Raw genomic sequence first — 19,415 nt, forward strand, 5'->3', positions numbered from 1 at the left:
CGAAGGCTTCCTACCGCTTAGGACGCTGCGGGGACGGAGAGCGGCTCCCGGCCCTCCCCGACCAGGGTCGCGGGCAGCCCCGCCGCCCCGCGGGAACCTCGCCGCTCCGCGGGAACCTCGCCGCTCCGCGGGAACCTCGCCGCTCCAGCAAGCAGCCGCCCACTTCCCTCAGACCGCCGCTCTCCCTCTTCCGGGAACTGGCGCTTCCGGCGCCGGAAGTGCGTCATCATCCCGCGCCAGCGCCGCGGAAGCCCTGGGAGGCGAGGCTAGCGTGCGCCGCAGGGACAGCGCCGCTGACGGGAATCTCGTGCGGCGCCTCCACGCCACCATGCAGGTCTCCAGCCTCAACGAGGTGAAGATCTACAGTCTCAGCTGCGGCAAGTCCCTTCCCGAGGTGAGTACCCCCGGGGCCTCCTCGGGGCGCCGCCCCCTCCGCCCGGCTCCGGGCCTGTCGTGGCTGGGCCCTCATCGGCCCCGACCCGGGGAGGTCCGGGGGCCAGAGACGGTGCCGGGGAGCTGTCGGCGCCGGTAGACGAGGACTGAGGGCGAGCCGGTCCGTGAGCTTTCAGGGCGCTTTTGTCAAGTTCTGTAGGACAGAGGACGCGTCCCTTTGCGCTTCTATGGCTGTTCTCAGCCGCTGTCACCCGAGGAGGACATGTGACGGGTTGATTGACAGATAGGTCTCCCTCATTTTAACGCCCGTTCCAATATATTTTCTATTGATTTTAGAGAGAAAGGGAGGAGAGAGAAAAGTATCAATGATGAGAGAGAATCCTTGATGGACTGCCTCCTGCACGTCCCCCCCACAGGATCGAGCCCGCCATCCGGGAATGTGCCCCGACCTCCTGGTTCATAGGTGAATGCTCAACCCCTGAGCCACGCCGGCGGGGCCAGGGCAGCGCTTTTGAAACTTGCTGGCCGTAATGATTTCCTGGCATCTTAGGGCATAGAGTGGGAAGGGGCTGGGAAAATCAGTGATTCTCTCCTAATGTCATGGTTAAGTTGGGCGGCAAATCTAGTGAGGCCACTTCCGGGGGCCACCGAATAGGCTCCGAAGTTTGGCTTTTCTTTCTTGTAAGTGATGGTCGAGTTTCTGTCCAAGCACTTCCAGTGAGAGGAAACATTTTGCAGAAGCGCGTTCACATCTTCAGATCACTTGTTGGAGAGTGGTTTTAAAACACTCTGCTTTAGCCCAGCTGGCGTGGCTCCGTGGTTGAGCGTTGACCTGTGAACCAGGAGGTCATGGTTCCCTTCCCGGTCAGGGCACAGGCCCCGGGTGGCGGGCTCCATCCCCAACGTAGGAGCGTACAGGAGGCAGCCCACCCATGATTCTCTCTCATCACTGATGTTTCTCTCTCTCTTCCTCCTTCCCTTCCTCTCTGAAATCAATAAAAAATCTATATATCAGCGGTCATGGTGCGTGAGGTCCGGAAGGTTGGCGACCGCTGATCTGTATAACACGATATAGCTCTTCTTACGTGTCCCCCCCGGAAAGACCTGGAGCCAACGATTAGACTCTTCCTTCCTTCTCAGAATCCAGGTCACAGGCCTCCTTGTCTTCCAACCATTCTTCGCACGTGGCCGTTCTCATCTCGTCCGCCCCCCACGTGACTGCCGGCAGGCAGCCTTGTTGTGAGTGGGGAGACGGTGCTCCTGCTGCTGCGGTTCCTGCTGGGGAAAGGGGGCTGAGTGAGCAAACAAGGAGAAACTTTCCATGAGGGCTGTGGAGGGCCGGGTGTTTGGGATACAGCCTTCAGGCAGGGCCTCTCTCCAAGAGGTGACATTCGAGCAGCAACGTGGATGATAAAAAGGGGGAGAGTTTTCAGCGCCGAGAGAATGGAAGGTGGTAAATGCCCCACAGTGGGCATACGCTTGGCATGTTGGAGGGACAGAAGAGGCACAGGTGTGACTGTGGCATGCTCAGGAGGGGAGAGTGAGGCAGATGACGATGGAGAGGTTGGCCTCCTCGCCAAGGGAAGGGGTTAGGGTTTTCTTAGTGCTGTTGGAAGTCGTTGTTGGGTTTTAAACGGGGCTGCTGTGTGCAAGTTACCATGGCTGGGGAGGGCACGAGTGGGGATGGGTCAGGTCAGGGTCAGGTCAGGGTCAGGGGTAGGAGAGAAGTGTGCCTGCTGGTCCTGTGGATTGTCATGTGTGGATGTCCAGCTGAGAGATGTGGGTGGCTTGGGCTAGAATGGTAGCAGAGGAGACAGTAGGACGTGGTGGGACGCGGGAGGTAGGCTCATGGGACTTGCTGATGGATTGGCTGGTGGCGAGGAGGCGTCGGGTGAAGGAAAGGAAGATTCAGGAGAGAACTCTGGGGTTTTGGATCTGAACACCCGGCTACATGGTGGGGAGGGGAAGCTAATGAGCAGAACGTATCAGGAGTTTTATTTTTGCTAGTAAACATCAAGTGGAAATGTTGAGTAGACAGCTGTGTGCATATTAGTATGGTGATCTCTCTTGGTCTTCGTTTTAAGGTAATTCTAACTTAAATTGCTCAGTTTTCTTTACCTACTTCAAATGTAAGATAAAGCAGGGCCTTTTTTTCTTTTTAGCAGCAGTGAGGCCTGTTTAGTGGGAGAATGTTAGAGCCCCAGCATTCCAGATCCCTTTCCTAGGTTTCTGCTTAGATACTGGGCAGTGGTCACAGGCTGGTCTTTGGGGACGGCTGAGCTTAGTGACAGTTTTCAGTTCTTTGGCGAACTTTTTTTACTTATTTAACTTTAGCCTTACTGTTCATGCCACATGTGGGGTCTTAGTCTTTTTTGCTCTGCTGTAGTGCTGCCTGTTTGTACAGAAACTCCTGAAGGAAATTTCCCATCATCACGGTGTTAGAGACTTATGGCCCCGTAGGGTCCCAGGCTCTGATGTAGAAGGAAATCTCAGTCTCCTCGCCTTGGCTTCGAGCTTGTTCGCTCAGGCTGTGTGAGACCAGTTATTCTGTCAGCTGGCTCCTTGGTGAGCATGACTTCCTGTGAGGAGGAAACGAGTCCCCTGTTAGAGGCGAAGCCCTGGTAGTGTGCCTTTATTCTGCTTGCATTAGGTGGATGTGAAGAATATACTGAGTGCCCAGAAATATACTGTGACATCACCATTAATTGAAACATTACTCCCTAAATTAAAACCAAAGACCAGCATAACCCTGTAAATTAGTGCACTAAATACAGAGTAAGGCCTGACTCACACTCGGGCCTTTCCAAGTATTATATGTTTTCTTTTTTTAATATATTTTTATTGATCTCAGAGAGGAAGGGGGAGGGAAAGAGAGATAGAAACATCAGTGATGAGAGAGAACCATTGATTGGCTGCCTCCTGCACACCCCCCCCCTGGGGATCGAGCCCACAACCTGGGCACGTGCCCTTGACTAGAATTGAACCCGGGACCCTTCGGTCCGCAGGCCAATGCTCTATCCACTGAGCCCAACCATCTAGGGCAGTATTATATGTTTTCAAATGTAGTCACTGCCTCGGGTATTACACTTAGGGTTTTGAGTGGCGAGTCTGCCATATCAGAGAGTCCTAAACATGACCGTGTCACGTGTCTAACATGGGCTGTACGTTGGGCTGTGCTTGTAGAAATGACGTCCGTTACTTTTGTCTTGCTTTTCTTTCATTTCTCTAGGGCAGGGTTTGTCATTACTGACATTTTGGGCTGAACAGTTCTTTGCTGTGGGGGCTGTCCTGGGCATTGCAGGGTATTTGGCAGCAACTCTGACCTCGACTCACTTGGATGCCAAGAGTACACCCCAGTTGTGACAACCAGATGTGTCTTAGGAATTGCCGAATGCCTTTGGGGGGCAAGTTGCCCTTGGTTGAGAGCCGCTGCTTTAGGGTAACAGTGATTGATTAATGCTGCGTCATACTCAGGCAGTGTCATTATGCTGCTGCTAGGCTGGGGGACATTAATTACAGAGCAGAATGTGGTAACCCAGTAAATATGACTTTCAAAGGTATCATTGTTTTCTTACCAAGTATCAGCTATTTAGTCAGTTATTTATCTAGTTTTGTTCTTTGTAAACATACTTTCAAGAAATGTTCTCCTTTTAATGGTTTGCTTTTTATTTTTATTTATTCATTTATTTTCAGTGATTTTTATTATTTATTGATTTTAGAGAGGAAAGGAGAAGGAGCGAATCATTGATCGGCTGCCTCCTGCACACCTCCCACTGGGGATTGAGCCCATAACCTGGGCATGTGCCCTGGACTGGAATTGAATCTAGGACTTTTTAGTCCCCAGGCCAACACTCTATCCACTGAGCCAAACTGGCTAGGGCAGTGGTCGGCAAACTGTGGCTCTGTTGACTAATGAGTTTGCCGACCACTGCGCTAGGGCTTAATGGCTTGCTTTTAAAAATTTCACTTAAATAGACTGAGTTCCATATATTAGTTATAACCCGTAATATTTGAAGCTTACTGTTTTCTCTTAGATTGATTAGATGAATTAGTTTTCCCTTGTTTAAAATATGGTACAGTTCTAAAAATTTATTGTCTAATACAGTGGTCGGCAAACTGCGGCTTGCGAGCCACATGCGGCTCACGAGCCGCGGTTTGCCGCTCTGTTGACAAATGAGCTTGCCGACCACTGGTCTAATATATGTAAATATGTACAAGAAAACAAATCCAGAGGATATGTTAATAGTAGGGTTGGGATTACAGAATATTTTTACTTTCTGTGTTATGTATTCATGTAAGGTTTAACATTTTTTTTTAACGTATGTGTTATTTTTGCCAGCAGAAAAACAATTCCAGTAAATCTGTTTTAAAATAAAGTCTCTCCGTTTTCTCTAGTGGCTTTCTGACAGGAAGAAGAGAGCACTGCAGAAGAAAGATGTGGGTGAGTATTGTTTTTCCCGCTGCAGCTAGAGACTTCTGGCCCTTTGGGGTCCCCGGCTCTGTTGTCGGAGGAAATCTCAGTCTCCTCGCCTTTGCCTCAAGCTTGTGCGCTCAGGCTGTGTGAGACCAGTTATTCGGTCAGCTGCCTCCTTGGTGAGCATGACTCCCTGTGAGGAGGAAACGAGTCCCCGGCGGTCCATGCTGGAAACCTTGTGCTCCCTTATTGCTGCTGTACTTCAGTGAAGATGTACAAGCACGCAGGAAAACAGACTTCTTCTTAAGAAATAAATGTCCTGTTGTGGTTGATGTGTTCCTGGTGAGGTGGGATTTGATTTTACCTGATTAAAAGCTAATGGTTAGCCTTTTACTGTTTCATGGGTTATAACAGATCAGCTGTTCATGTTCTCTCTTTGTAGATGTCCGCAGGAGAATTGAACTTATTCAGGATTTTGAAATGCCAACTGTTTGTACCACTATTAAGGTTTCAAAAGATGGACAATATATTTTAGCAACTGGTAAGCATCTTTTTGGTTATGATTTATGTACATTTTATATCAGGAAATACGATGGCATAGGTCACTTTTAAAATTTCCCTATCACTTCATTATAAAAAAATTTGAAACTGTAGGAATATTGGAAAAGTTGTACAGTGAGATCCATTTACCCACCCGCTAGAATCTTCGGTAGTTTGCTGTATTTGCTTCATTACATATCTATCTGTCCACCCATCACCCATCCTGGTTTTTAGTGCATTTCAGAGCAAATTGCGGATATCAGTATACTCCATCCCTACATACTCAGCATGTATATCATTAATTCCAGTTCACTATTTATTTATGGCTTTTTCCTCCATTTCTTTCGTTTGTGATCTGATTCTTTGGTGCCGCATTTTCACTGCTTCCCTGAGTTGGTAAGGTAGATTTGTGTGCTAGGTTTCCAATATGGCCCAGTGGGTCTGCCTCCCCAGTTAACCTGAGGTGGACACTCTTGGTGCACCCCTTTGTGGACTGTGTGTACAGCCTTGTTGTAATTAAGTCTTGATTGTTGTTGGTATCACTGGGAAGAATTGACCTCCAGGCCAGTTGGCTGTAAGGATCAGCTGTGTCTATGCTGGGAGAAGTTCGGTGCTGGAGACAGCCTTATAGGATTAGACTTACCAAATTGCAATAGCCTCTGTGCTCAGCTTGGATGGGGTGGAGTCTCAGTCTTGGCTTCCTGTCAGCCTTACCCTTGCGCGCACGTGCGCGCCTTCAGACCTCCACCTTCCCTGGCTCCTGAGTCTCTGCCCGAGAGTCCAGACTCCCCCCACAAGAGCGTGGGTCCCCAGGGGCTCGCCTGGAACCGGGGTTCAGTGCAGTCAGCAACCTCCGACTCCCTTCCACTAGGGAAAGCCTGTGGCAACCTCCGCAGCCTTTGTGTGCACTGGCACGCGCGCGCGCGCTTTCAGTCCTCCGCCTTCCCCGGCTCCCGAGTCTCCGCCCGAGAGTCCAGACTCCCCCCACAAGAGCATGGGTCCCCAGGGGCTCGCCTGGAACTGGGGTTCACTGCAGTCAGAACTGGGGCTCAGTGCATTCAGGAGCCTCTGACTCCCTTCCACTAGGGAAAGCCTGTGGCAACCTCCGCAGCCTTTGTGCGCACTGGCGCATGCGCGCTTTCAGTCCTCCGCCTTCCCTGGCTCCTGAGTCTCCGCCCGAGAGTCCAGACTCCCCCCGTAAGAGCGTGGGTCCCCAGGGGCTCGCCTGGAACTGGGGTTCAGTGCAGTCAGAACTGGGGTTCAGTGCGGTCGGGGGCTTCCTTCCCCCTTCCGCCAGAGAAAGTCAGCCAGGCTCTCAGCCGCCCTTCCTCTCTGCGCGCACAAAGACCCTTTGCCGTACCTCCAATTCTCTGTGAGCTTTTCTCTTTCCTTCTAGTTGTAGAATTTTCACTCAGCCAGCTTTCCTGTGGTTCTGGATGGTGTCCGTTCTGTCTTTTAGTTGTAGTTTTGAAATTGTTGTGCGAGGCAGCAGTTTAGGTGCTTACATATGCCGCCATCTTGGTTTCTCCTATTTATGGCTTTTTAACGTAAATTTACATACGTTGAAATGCACAGATCTTAACTGTGATGCGTTTTGGCAAATGCAACACCTGTGTAGCCCAAACCGCTCTCAAGGTATAGAACATTCCTTTCACCCAGAAGCTTCCTTGACGTCCCTCACAGTCGGCCCTGCTCCCACCCCTGCATAGGCACCCACTGCTCTGCCTTCTCTTTTTTACTTCAGACGAGGTTAGCCTGTTTTAGAACTTTATATAAATGCAGTCATGCACCTGGGGCTTCATATTTGAGATTTATGTGTTGTTATGTGTGTCAATATGTTGTCCTTTTTAAATTACCAAATGGTGTTTCCTTGTAGGAAGAGACCACACTTTATTTACCCTTCTCCATCAGATGGACACCTGGCCTAGCCCTGCGCTTTGACTGCTGTCCATAAAACGCTATGTAGCAGTATGTTTTGAGGACATTGCTAGGTCCCACCCAGGGTAGGTGTATGTTTAGTCTGATAGGAAGCTGCCAGGCTTTTCACCAAAGTGGTCAGATCATGTTACACTCCACTAGAAAGGTCACCTTTTACATCGTTTTCTGTGTCATATACTTAATATTTTTATGTCACTAAGATTTTATATTAGCAGTGTTCATCGGCATCAAAGAGCCATGACTGTGGGAACATTTAATGTATTATAATTTAAAACATTACCAGCCATGCCAAAACCAGTTTGGCTCAGTGGATAGAGCGTCAGCCTGCAGACTGAAAGGTCCCAGGTTCGATTCCGGTCAAGGGCATGTACCTTGGTTTCGGGCATGTCCCCAGTAGGGGGTGTGCAGGAGGCAGCTGATCGATGTTTCTCTCTCATCGATGTTTCTAACTCTCTATCCCTCTCCCTTCCTCTCTGTAAATAATCAATAAAATATATATTTAAAAAAAAACAAAAAAAACATTACCAGCCAACCATTTTTGGTTGTGACTTTGGTACCTAATATCCTGTGTATTGTCCACATACGTTATTTTGCTGGCTTAACATTATCCACCTTTGTCCCTTTTTCAACCACTTTCTTATTTGACAGAACTTCTGTGCATCTACACGCCAATCTCCTTCGTTCTTTGTGAATGGTTGTCTCAGTAGTAACACTATCTACGTTTCCTAGCCTCCAGTTTTATATTTAGAATAGATACAGTTTTATGTCCTATATAATAAAGAGCTAATATGCTAATTAGACCCGAAGGCGGAACAACCTTCCAGACGACCTTCCTGAATGACCAGTGGGCGGGGCCTCATGGGCGGGGGCCGCAGGGCTGCTATGGGCCGATCCCCTTGCACAAATTTCGTGCATCGAGCCTCTAGTATGTAAATAATTACACATAATATACACACTATGCATGTTATATATGTAATCTATATTCTGTATATAGTCCTATGCTGCATAATGACGTTTTGGTCAATGATGGCTGTGTATACGACAATGGTCTCATTAGCTTACAATGGAGCTAACAAATTCCTATCACCTCGTGATGTCCTAGCTATGTAACATCAGAGCACAATGCATTGCTCACGAGTTAGTGGTGATGTTGGTGTAAACAAACCCACGGCACTGTCAGTTGTGTAAAACTACAGCACATACAATTACAGTCGTGGACTGGACCACCTAGGTCTGTCTGAGTGCACCCTATACCCTTAGCGCAATGATGAAATCGCCCAGTGATGCCTGATTCTTCAGAATGTGTCCCCATCAGCACTTGACTGTATAATATGTGTATATGTATATATTATACTGTTTTGTTTTGTTTTTAAATCCTCACCTGAGGTCATGTTCCCATTGATTTTAGAGAGCGAGGAAGGGAGTGAAATATCAATCAGCTGCCTCCCTCATGGGGGTTGAACCCGCAACCTGGATGTATGCTCTGACTGGGAATAACCTGCCGTCTTTTGGTGTGTAGGACAACGCTCCAACCAATGAGCCACACGGATCCGGGCTATGTACTCTACTGCTTTAAACAGCGATCTTGGGCTTTGGTACATGCCAGTGAACATAGGTCCTACCGCGTTCCTTTCTTTTAAACGTATCTTTATTGGTTTTAAAAAATCAGTCTTTTCTTATTGCAAACATGATAAACTTACGTAAAATGCAAACTTTACAGAAGTGTAAATATAAAATGTGAAAGGCTCTAAAATTGCACTGTGCTTATTCCTCTTTTTTCTGTACAAGGTGCTAACATCATCATTGTTAAGTTTTAAAAAAATGGAATCATACTGCAGACATCAGTCTCAGCGCCCACTCGTTCTCTCTGTTCTCTCCCTTTGTACTGCATTTAGGCAGCTTTCCATGTCTGTGTCGTCCTCTTTCTGATCTGTGTGAAGATTTACCCTCGTTTATGGAACCATTTCCTATCAGCGGACATTTTATTGCTTTCCATTCTTGGCCATTTGTGCACTGCTGCAGGGAACTCTTCATGTCTTCGGTACACTGTGGGTGTGTTTCTATAGGGCGAATTGTATACGGTGAAATACAGATTCAGGATGTGTAAACATCACATAGTTTACAGATATGGCCAGGCGGTCCTCCAGAGGAGTTGTCTCAGTGTATAGTAATCACCAGTAGTGCAGGAGAGAACTTTTCTTAACACCCTCACCTTAACACCGTATTAGCCATTCTGATGGACAGAAACGATTTCATTGTTGTCATCCGCTTTGTTAGATTGTCTGTGAGGTGTGTTAATTATTTGTATCTCATTTCCTGTAAGTCGCTTGCATATATCCTTGCTCATTTTCTCCTGGGGATGTTGGGGAGGGTTGCGTCCGAGTTCTTTTCTTTTGCTCTGGGTACAGTGAATCCTACTTACCTCTGAACCGAGTGTACTCAGCACATCTGCAGGGAACTGACCGTGAGAAGTGTGTCCTTTGGGTTTTACATCTCATTAATTTCTTTCTAGGAACATACAAACCTCGGGTTCGATGCTATGACACCTACCAATTATCCTTGAAGTTTGAAAGGTGTTTAGATTCCGAAGGTAAGTAAAAGGTTAGATTTGAGTTCATGAACTAGCTTTTTAAGTTAGGCATCTTTTCTGCCTGTTAAAACAGGAATGGGCTGTGTATTAGTTTTCTCTGCTGTGTAACAAATGACCGTAAACCCCCACTGATGAGCTCACAGGTCTGTAGGCGAAGTCCACTTGGCTCTGCTGCGTCCTGTGCTCAGGCTGCCTCAAGGGGCCAGCCTGGTGGGACTCCTATCCAGAGGCTCGGGAAGGAATCCGCCTCCAGACTTCCAGGTTGGCAGGATGCAGTGTGTTGCAGTTGTAGGACTTGAGTCCTGTTTCCCACTGGCCGTCATCCTAGGGCCATGCTCGGCTTCCAGAGGCTGTGAGCATTCCTCCTCACCTGGTCCCTCCACCTTCAGACCACAGCAGCTCATTGGCTCCTCCCCTTCTGCCAGCAGGAGAAAACTGCTTTTAAAGGGCTCATCTACACTAATAAAAGAGAAACATGCAAATTGACCATCACTCCATTACACCCACCAGCCAATCGGGAGGGAATATGCAAATTAGAAGGACAAAGATGGCGGCTGCCCAGCTGCTCCAGGCTCTGGAGTGGCCGGGCAGGACGCCTGCTATGAGAGGGAGGGTGGGGCGTGAAGGAATCTACAGGAGCGGCACTCAGGCCACAGCAAAGACAAGATTGCAGCCTCTGGAGTCTGCAGCGAAGACGAAGATGGAAGACAGCAGACTCCTGCCTGAGTCTGCAGCGAAGACGAAGACGGCAGACTCTGGCCGGAGGTTGCAGCGAAGATGAAGGCGGCAGACTCCGGCCAGAGCGAAGGCCTGGGTCCTGGGTGCCGGGGGAAAACCGGTGCTGGAAGCCAAGGGAAGGAAGGCCTATTGCATGAATCTCTTCGTGCAACGGGCCTCTAGTGTCATTATAAATCTCCCCTTGGCCATATAATATGACAGTCACGGGAGTGGTGTCTCATGGCATTCACAGGTTCCACTCCAGAAAAGGGGGCTGTTGATGGGAAGGTCAGTGGGTCATGCTTAGAATCCTGTCTAGCACAGAGGGCAGTGAAATGGGAACATCCAGGTGTTTTTATCGGGGAAAAGGATGGGATCTGTATCCTCCTAACTTGTTTCACCCAATACAGACTCCATGTGCTGCTAATAACAACTGTTTTCCCTCTTTATTTTTGTTTACCATTTTGGATCTTGTATTCTCCATGTTATTGTAAATAATAGTCTACCTAATGATTTCATAATATTTCCTTGGCACATGGTTGGTTTAAATCACTTATATGCTTGAACAAACTTACACACAAGGTGATTCTTTTAGGTTTAAAGTAAGTAAAAAGAATTGTATTTTACAAAAGGAAGCGATGCCTTATGAGATACACACACATGCACACACACACACATACATACACACACAAGGGTGGGCAAAAGCAGGTTCACAGATGTTTGTATTTTACAAAAGGAAGCGATGCCTTATGAGATACACACACACACACACACACACACACACACATACACATACACACAAGGGTGGGCAAAAGCAGGTTTACAGATGTTTGTATGGAAAAGAATATAATAATTAATAAATAATGCAAGAATAAATTTTCATTTATTTATTTACACTATGAATGAGTACAAAGTTACTGTTATCCTTTTTTTAAGCAACAATTTGTGAATGTTCTGTAACACCTACTTTATTTTGAACATCACAGAAAAATTGGAGCAAAATTTAGAAGTCATTATGTTTTGTGAATTTATATTTAATTGCCTTCAGTTCTGCAGAATATCTGATTGGTCAGTACTGAGAAATTATAAAGCTTTACATTTTCCATTTGGAGTTTTGGGGGCAGCATAGCATGGCAACTTTGTTCTTGTTTTATGTAGGGGCAAAAAGGCAAACTTAATGCAAAGATTCTAATTCAACACAAAAATTATATACAAATGTTGGGTTTTTCTTGTTTTAAGTAGGGGCAAAACCAAGAAAAACCCAGCATTAAGTTTGCCTTTTTATTAAAAACTTGAGAATTGATTGTTTTTCCCCCACTGTTTCTTATTTTCCAGTTGTCACCTTCGAAACATTGTCTGATGACTACTCAAAGGTATGCTTGATTGGTCTGTACTAGCTATCATCAATACATGAATGAGTGGAATTTAGTTTTATGATAAGTATCTTTATGACATTCCCATTGCTAAATTAAAATGGCTGTGTAGTAAAACCTTCCATTTTCTATAAATATCTTTTAATTTGTCACATGTATAATATGTAGTATCTTTTATTTTTTTATTTTTTTTTATTATTATTATTTTTTTAATATATATTTCTTTATTGATTTCAGAGAGAAGGGAGAGGGAGAGAGAGAGAGAGAAACATCAATGATGAGAGAGAATCACTGATCGGCTGCCTCCTGCACGCCCCCTACTGGGGATCGAGCCCACAACCCCAGCATGTGCCCTTGGCTGGAATCGAACCTGGGACCTTTCAGTCTGCAGGCTGACGCTCTATCCACTGAGCCAAACTGGCCAGGGCATCTTTTAAAACTGTGATAGAGCTTTTTCTAGTTTAATATCAAAATAAAGTTTCCATGTCACATACGAAACCTTATCTGTATTTTTAAGAATTGGTAGCAGTCATGTTTTTTCAGACCATCTTAGATTCTAGGTGTGTAATTTTCATTATTGCATTAAATGTGGTGTTATTTGCCAGGTTGCTTTCATATTCATATGTGTAAAGTAAAATAGCTATGCTGTATGTTTAATTTTATTAACCCTGCAAATAAAAGATCATGGCATATCCCAAAACAGGTCAAAAAACAGCCAGTTATATACATTTTTTTTCTTTTCTTTCTTTGCCTTATTCAGTTTCAATGAAAAACTTTAAATGATGTCAGATGTCACCTTGGAGGAAATTGAATTTCCTGGGCTGACATGGCTTTATATGTTGTGTTCAGTTCTGGAAACCATGGGGTGTAGTTTATCCTTTTGCCTGAGGTAGCCATTTGTCCTGTGTTTGGGACATGTAGTTTTATAATGTGTTTGGTCCAGATATTGATACATTTGCTTTTAAATGCCACCTGAAGATTTTAAGGATGCCTTTGTAATACATTAAAGTTGAGTTTTTACAAGTTTATCGAACCCTGTGTGATAATTGTGAGGTTATTAAAATGGGAAATTACTCATTAAAGTTACTGAGCAGTGCTCTGTGTTATAACGTGGTGGTGCCAGATAAGGGAGGGCCATTTTTTTGTTGTTTTTATTTTTATTTATTTTTTGGGAGGGGCCATTTGTTGTAAGCCTTTCAGTTAGAAGGTTAGGTTTGCAGAAAAACTGTCTAAGATGCAGGAAGGCATTAAGTACCCCCTGGAGAGGTTTGATTCTTCACCACACTGTTAATCACGATGGAGCGTTGTGCATATGTACTTGTGTGTTTGCAGCGGGAAAGGGGGGTGAGGGAGGTCAGAGGTTTTCTGGCGTGGCTAGTTTCGGTGATGACGAAATAAGCACTCCCCCTGGAACCTGAGCAAACCCATTTTCTTGTTCCATTTCAGATTGTCTTCCTGCATAATGACAGATACATTGAATTCCACTCGCAGGCAGGCTTCTACTACAAAACCAGAATACCGAAGTTCGGGAGAGACTTCTCCTACCACTATCCATCCTGCGACTTGTACTTCGTTGGCGCAAGGTACTGGGCCCAACGCCCTTTGTTTTCTCCTTCCCACCTCGTTTCCCCAGACAATGCTGTTCCCGACATCGAGGAGAATTAAAACAAGAAGAAGCCATGATGCCTGCCTTTCAGTTGCTCACAGGGTGTAGCGCCAAAGTGGCCCATTTAGGAACTACACCCTTGACTCTCCCTCGCCTGGTGCTCTAAAGCTAGACATGGGTAACCTAATAGGAGCATATGAATGGGGAAGTCCGTTTCTTAGCACCATTGCTTGGCATTTAAAAGCTTTTTATTCTTAAATATACCTTCTTTATGGTTATAAAAATAGTACATACCCATTATAGAAAATTGGAAAATATAGAAAAGAATAAAGGAAAAAATAATCACTCATCCAGAGGAAACCCTTATTGGTATTTTATTGTATTTCCTTCAAGTCTTTTCTTATATACGCACTAGAGGTCCGATGCACGAAATTCGTGCAAGAGTAGGCCCTCCTTCCCCCAGCTGCCAGCACCGGCTTCCCTCTGGCACCCGGGACCCAGGCTTCCTTAGCAGCCCCGGCTTCATCCAGAAGGTCGTCCGGAAGGACGTCTGGTCTAATTAGCATATTACGCTTTTATTATTATAGATATAGGTACATTTTGGATCTTGTATTCTCCATGTTATTGTAAATAATAGTCTACATAATGACTTCATAATATTTCCTTGGCACATGGTTGGTTTAAATCACTTATACGCTTGAACAAACTTACACACAAGGTGATTCTTTTAGGTTTAAAGTAAGTAAAAAGAATTGTATTTTACAAAAGGAAGCGATGCCTTATGAGATACACACACACACACACACACACACAAGGGTGGGCAAAAGCAGGTTTACAGATGTTTGTATGGAAAAGAATATAATAATTAATAAATAATGCAAGAATAAATTTTCATGAACTCACAACTGTAAGCCTACTTTTGCCTACCCCTTTATATATATATATGTATATATTTCTAAAACTTATATTTATTTGAAGAAAAGTTTATAGTAGTTTGCCATATTTTTTTGTTGTTTTTTAGTTTACCATATTTTGAACTTTATATATTATTTTGCAGCTCTGAAGTTTATCGGTTAAACTTGGAACAAGGACGGTACCTAAATCCTCTACAAACTGATGCTGCGTGAGTATTTTGTTTTAAGAAACCTGCAGTATTTATTTGAGCCAGGAGAGGGAGCCAGATGCTCAAATTGTTATCAAGCAATACTCTGGGCAACTTAATTAAAAAGTAGCGTTAAGTTTTTTCTTAAACAAAAAATTCGCTAAAAGATCTAGTGACTTCTTGAAATTTTTAATTTTTAAAAAATAGGCTTGAAAGTTTTAAAACTCACTAAAGCCCTAACCGGTTTGGCTCAGTGGATAGAGCATCGGCCTGCGGACTGAAGGGTCCCAGGTTCGATTCCGGTCAAGGGCATGTACCTTGGTTGCAGGCACATCCCCAGTAGGGGGTGTGCAGGAGGCAGCTGATCGATGTTTCTCTCTCATCGATGTTTCTAACTCTCTATCCCTCTCCCTTCCTCTCTGTAAATAATCCATAAAATATATTTAAAATAAATAAATAAAATAAAACTCACTAAAAAATTCAGTTTATTATTTTTTGTAGTGTTCTTTAACTTTTCCCTCATGATTTTGTCTTGTGATACATTTTCTTGTGGAGAAATTGTGAATTAACTTGGAATAACTTTTAAAAATTATCATCTTTTATGTTGTTGCTAGCAGAAAGTTAAGGGTTTTTGTTTTTTTTCATTTTCTTTTTATACATTATTGTCTAAACTTCTGTTTTATGTAAAGAGAAGTCCTTTTAGGAATGAATCTGAATCTGTCATCACCATCATAATAATGTTGAGTAATAACAACAACAATAATAGTAAAAGGGCTTTCTATGCCAGGCATTATTCAGTATTTTATGTATATCTACTCATTTTAAACTTATAACAAATTTTTATGGTAGGTGCTATTATTAGCTGCATTTTACAGATAGGGCAGCTGAGGCTCAGAGAGTAAGTAGTTTGAACAAGTCACACGGCTAGTGAGGAATGGAAGCTGGATTACTCTTCATCTGTGTATATAAAGAGCTGTTGGGTTTTCCTATTGCTCTGCAAGGGTTTTTAAGTTGGAAGAACATGTAGTGATAAAAACAAGTAATTCTCACTCTTTCTTTTCACATTGACTTGAAATGCTCTTATTTTATTTAAAATGTGATAGTAATTTTATGATGCATTGTTGAGTAATAAGTTATCTGCTCTTTAGCTGCACGGTTCTCTGTTTAGAACAGGGGTGGGCAAACTTTTTGACTTGAGGGCCACCATGGGTTCTTAAACTGGACTGGAGGGCCGGAACAAAAGCATGGATGGAGTGTTTGTGTGAACTAATATAAATTCAAAGTAAAGGAGCGGAGGGGAGAGCAAGAGAACCGGATAGAACAGCCGGATCCGGCCCGCGGGCCGTAGTTTGCCCACGGCTGGTTTAGAATAACAGCCGTTATTATTGAGTGTCTTGTAAACTCTAGACGCTGTGTTGAACATTTGTTAGCTTTTCCACTTAATCATCACAACAACTCAATGAGGTGGGTGACATCTTCCTTCCACAGACAAGGAGAATGGGGCCTAGAGCAGTGAACCAGCCTAAACTAGTCAGACCTCAGGCGGCGCAGCCACAGCCTGTGTCTTTGCGTGGGGAGGAAATCCACTGAGAAAGTGGAGTGCCCGTTTATTCTCATGGCCGCGGACTAGTATTTCAGGAGGAAGTTCTTTGCTGTCTCATCCCCTCGGACAGTGGTCGGCAAACTCATTCGTCAACAGAGCCAAATATCAACAGGACAACGATGGAAATTGCTTCTGAGAGCCACATTTTTTAAGCTTAAACTTCTTCTAACGCCACTTCTTCAAAATAGACTCGCCCAGGCCGTGGTATTTTGTGGAAGAGCCACACTCAAGGGGCCAAAGAGCCGCATGTGGCTCGCGAGCCCCAGTTTGCCGACCACTGCCCTGGGAGATAGAGTGTCACCCGAGGGATCAGACACTTACGGTGGCTGTGCTCCGGGCACTTACCCTTCCTGCCCGGTGTTTTCACAAGCAGATCGGTGAGAATCACATGTCTTCCTTCCCCATTGGACTTGGTTGGCTTGATTGAAGTTTATTGGTGTCCCTCCCCCTCGGGGGCCACTAACATGTTCGCCCTATTGCTTTTCTGTTCTAGGGAGAACAACGTTTGTGACATAAATTCAGTGCACGGCTTGTTTGCCACAGGAACAGTAGAGGTGAGCATAACTGACTTGATTGGGTAAAAGTATTTGTTTTACTTGATAATGAATGAAATTGTATTTAAAGACAGAGGTGCTGGCCTCCTAGGAGCCGGGTGCTAATGAAGCCACAAGCCACTGGTTTGCTTTTTGTGTGGAAAGCTGCTGCCGACGGCCCCGCTCTGCAGCTGACGAGGCGCACTCTGACCCTGACCTTCTGGAGCTGGATGGGGAGTCCCCGCTGGATCCCAGCTTCTGGGGAGCAGCGTGGCCGCCGTTCTGTTCTTACAGGAGGCACTGTGTCAGGGAGCCCGGCTCGCTGCTGCTTGTTAGCTTCGTTAGTTGCTTTCCCGGGGGCTGTTTCCTCAGGGTGCCATGGAGGTGATAATCCTCACCTGGCCAGCTTCCTAAAGGTGCTGGTGAGAACCAGGGAAGCATCCTTTACGCAAACATTATGGCTGTAAAGGCAGGTGGGATTGTGGTTGGTCCGTCCTGGACAGTAGCATCCAGTAAATACACACCACGTGCCTTTTAAACCGCAGCGCCTCTGAATCAGTGTCCTTCACGCCGGTCAGGAGTTTTTCTAGATTCGCACTTCTAATCACAATGTGAAATTCTCATGGAAAAGTAAAGAGGAAATATGTCAGACATCCAATACTTAAACGTATACTCTGTGCCTCTCAGCCACCAGACTGCACACCGAGAGCTACCGAGCTAACAGTTTGCAGTACTGTCCCTTGGGGTTTCTGTGTGTATGCAGGTGTGCATATGTGCTAGCATCATGTTTTTTAAAGTATTTTACAAAAAAGAAATTTATCATGGTTCTCCACTTGTGTTTTTTTTTAACGTGACAGTATATAAATGTGCATTTTTATACATTGGTACTTATAATTACTTACAAAACTAATTTTTGTAAATATATGGGCAGGGTTCCATTGTTCGTTTATTAAATCAATCCCATGTGGATGAAATTTAGGTCTTTACTCAAGTTATTTGTATGTTAGGAGGTGAGGATTTGAAATGGGACACATGCTGTTGATTTAATGGAAATATGTAAAACTATATTGAATGTGTTATGATACTGTTATGCCTAATCAGGCCAATGAAGCATTCTCTTGGTAATTCCTTTTCCTGAGATTACCAAGGGGAAGTTTTTAAATAGTTTTTGTAAGAAAAAATCATTTTTAGATAGAGTCCTAACAGAACAATATAGGCTAGATAACAGGAAAATGCTCCGAAAGAGGAGTTACGGCCCTAGCTGGTTTGGCTCAGTAGATAGAGCGTCTGCCTGCAGACTAAAGGGTCCCAGGTTCAATTCCACGCAAGGGTACATGCCTCGGTTGCTGGCTCAATCCCCCTCAGTAGGGGGCGTGCAGGAGGCAGCCAATCAGTGATTCTCATCATTGATGTTTCTGTCTCTCTATCCCTCTCCCTTCTCTGAAATCATTAAAAATATATTTTTTTAAAAAAAGGAGTTATGTATTGAGGCTTTTTTTCCACCAGCCCAGCCCTGAGACCTGGTGAGGTGGAGCAGACCCCCAGCCCAAAGCCTGGGCTTCCTGAGATTCCGTGATTGTTGGGGCTTGGGATTTGATAAGCATCGTATATCAAATTGCCAAGTATGCCCTGGCTGGTGTGGCTCAGTGGATAGAGCGTCGGCCTGCGGACTAAAGGGTCCCAGGTTCGATTCCGGTCAAGGGCATGTACCTTGGTTGCGGGCACATCCCCAGTGGGGGGTGTGCAGAAGGCAGCTGAATCGATGTTTCTCTCTCATCGATGTTTCTAACTCTATCCCTCTCCCTCTGCCTTCCTCTCTGTAAAAAAAATCAATAAAATGTATTTTAAAAAAAAACACACAAATTGCCAAGTATATTCGAGGTCTTGCTTCTAAGATGGTTAATACTGTAAATAATTTTTTGATCTTTGTGTATGTTTATATTTTTTATCATTAAGGCTTTTTTTTGTATTCATCTAAACATTTTCCAGTAGCAGCTGTTATTTGAAGTTGCTGGTTTCTGTTTGTTTAGGGTCGAGTGGAATGCTGGGACCCACGAGTTCGAAGCAGAGTTGGCCTGTTGGACTGTGCGTTAAGTAGTGTCACAGCAGATTCAGAGTAAGTAGACGTGACCTTGCAGTTTAAATATTCGTCCGCTTCTGATGTATCAATACTAAATTAAGGTCCGTTACTGAAGGATGAGCCTCCTTAGACTTCTGTGTGAGGTTGTATTTTCTGTGATTATGTAAAAAGCCTCTCCTGGAAAGCTCGCTGGGTGGGTAAGCCAGATAGAACTCCTCTCTGAAGTACTTTAGAAGGCAGGGGCTAGTGACGGGCCCAGGAGTCCCAATGCCGCTGAGCAAAACATGTGCTTCCAAGGCTAAGGAGGCGAGTTTCCAACGGATGCTCATGGTGGTTCTGGGCTGAGGCTCTAGGTGGCGTAAGAGACACGAGGATGCTGGCAGTCCCCGCCTGGACTGCAGGGCCTGGTGGCAGGGACACAGGCAGTGAGGCGTGAGAGGAGGACCGTCCTTGCCTTCTGACCTGTCGTCCGGCACCTTCCCACCACAGCGTGGCTTTGGTGCTGAAGCCCTTGGCTGCTGCGGGG

The 19,415-nt window shown here is 45.2% G+C and overlaps 1 protein-coding gene across 1 annotated transcript in view; it reads left to right on the forward strand.

Moving 5' to 3' along the window:
* Positions 1-239: 239 nt before the first annotated feature.
* Positions 240-19,415, forward strand: part of NOL10 (nucleolar protein 10) — a 68,568-nt gene continuing 49,392 nt past the window's right edge. Inside the window, exons 1-9 of the mRNA XM_080685501.1 lie at positions 240-394; positions 4,789-4,834; positions 5,250-5,348; positions 9,798-9,875; positions 11,928-11,965; positions 13,412-13,548; positions 14,629-14,694; positions 16,770-16,830; positions 18,840-18,925. Coding sequence (XP_080541627.1) covers positions 329-394; positions 4,789-4,834; positions 5,250-5,348; positions 9,798-9,875; positions 11,928-11,965; positions 13,412-13,548; positions 14,629-14,694; positions 16,770-16,830; positions 18,840-18,925 — 677 coding nt within the window. The 5' untranslated portion in view covers positions 240-328. The remainder of the gene's footprint in view (positions 395-4,788; positions 4,835-5,249; positions 5,349-9,797; positions 9,876-11,927; positions 11,966-13,411; positions 13,549-14,628; positions 14,695-16,769; positions 16,831-18,839; positions 18,926-19,415) is intronic.

Source organism: Plecotus auritus (assembly GCF_963455305.1).
Source record: "Plecotus auritus genome assembly, chromosome: 8".
NCBI lineage: Eukaryota > Metazoa > Chordata > Mammalia > Chiroptera > Vespertilionidae > Plecotus > Plecotus auritus.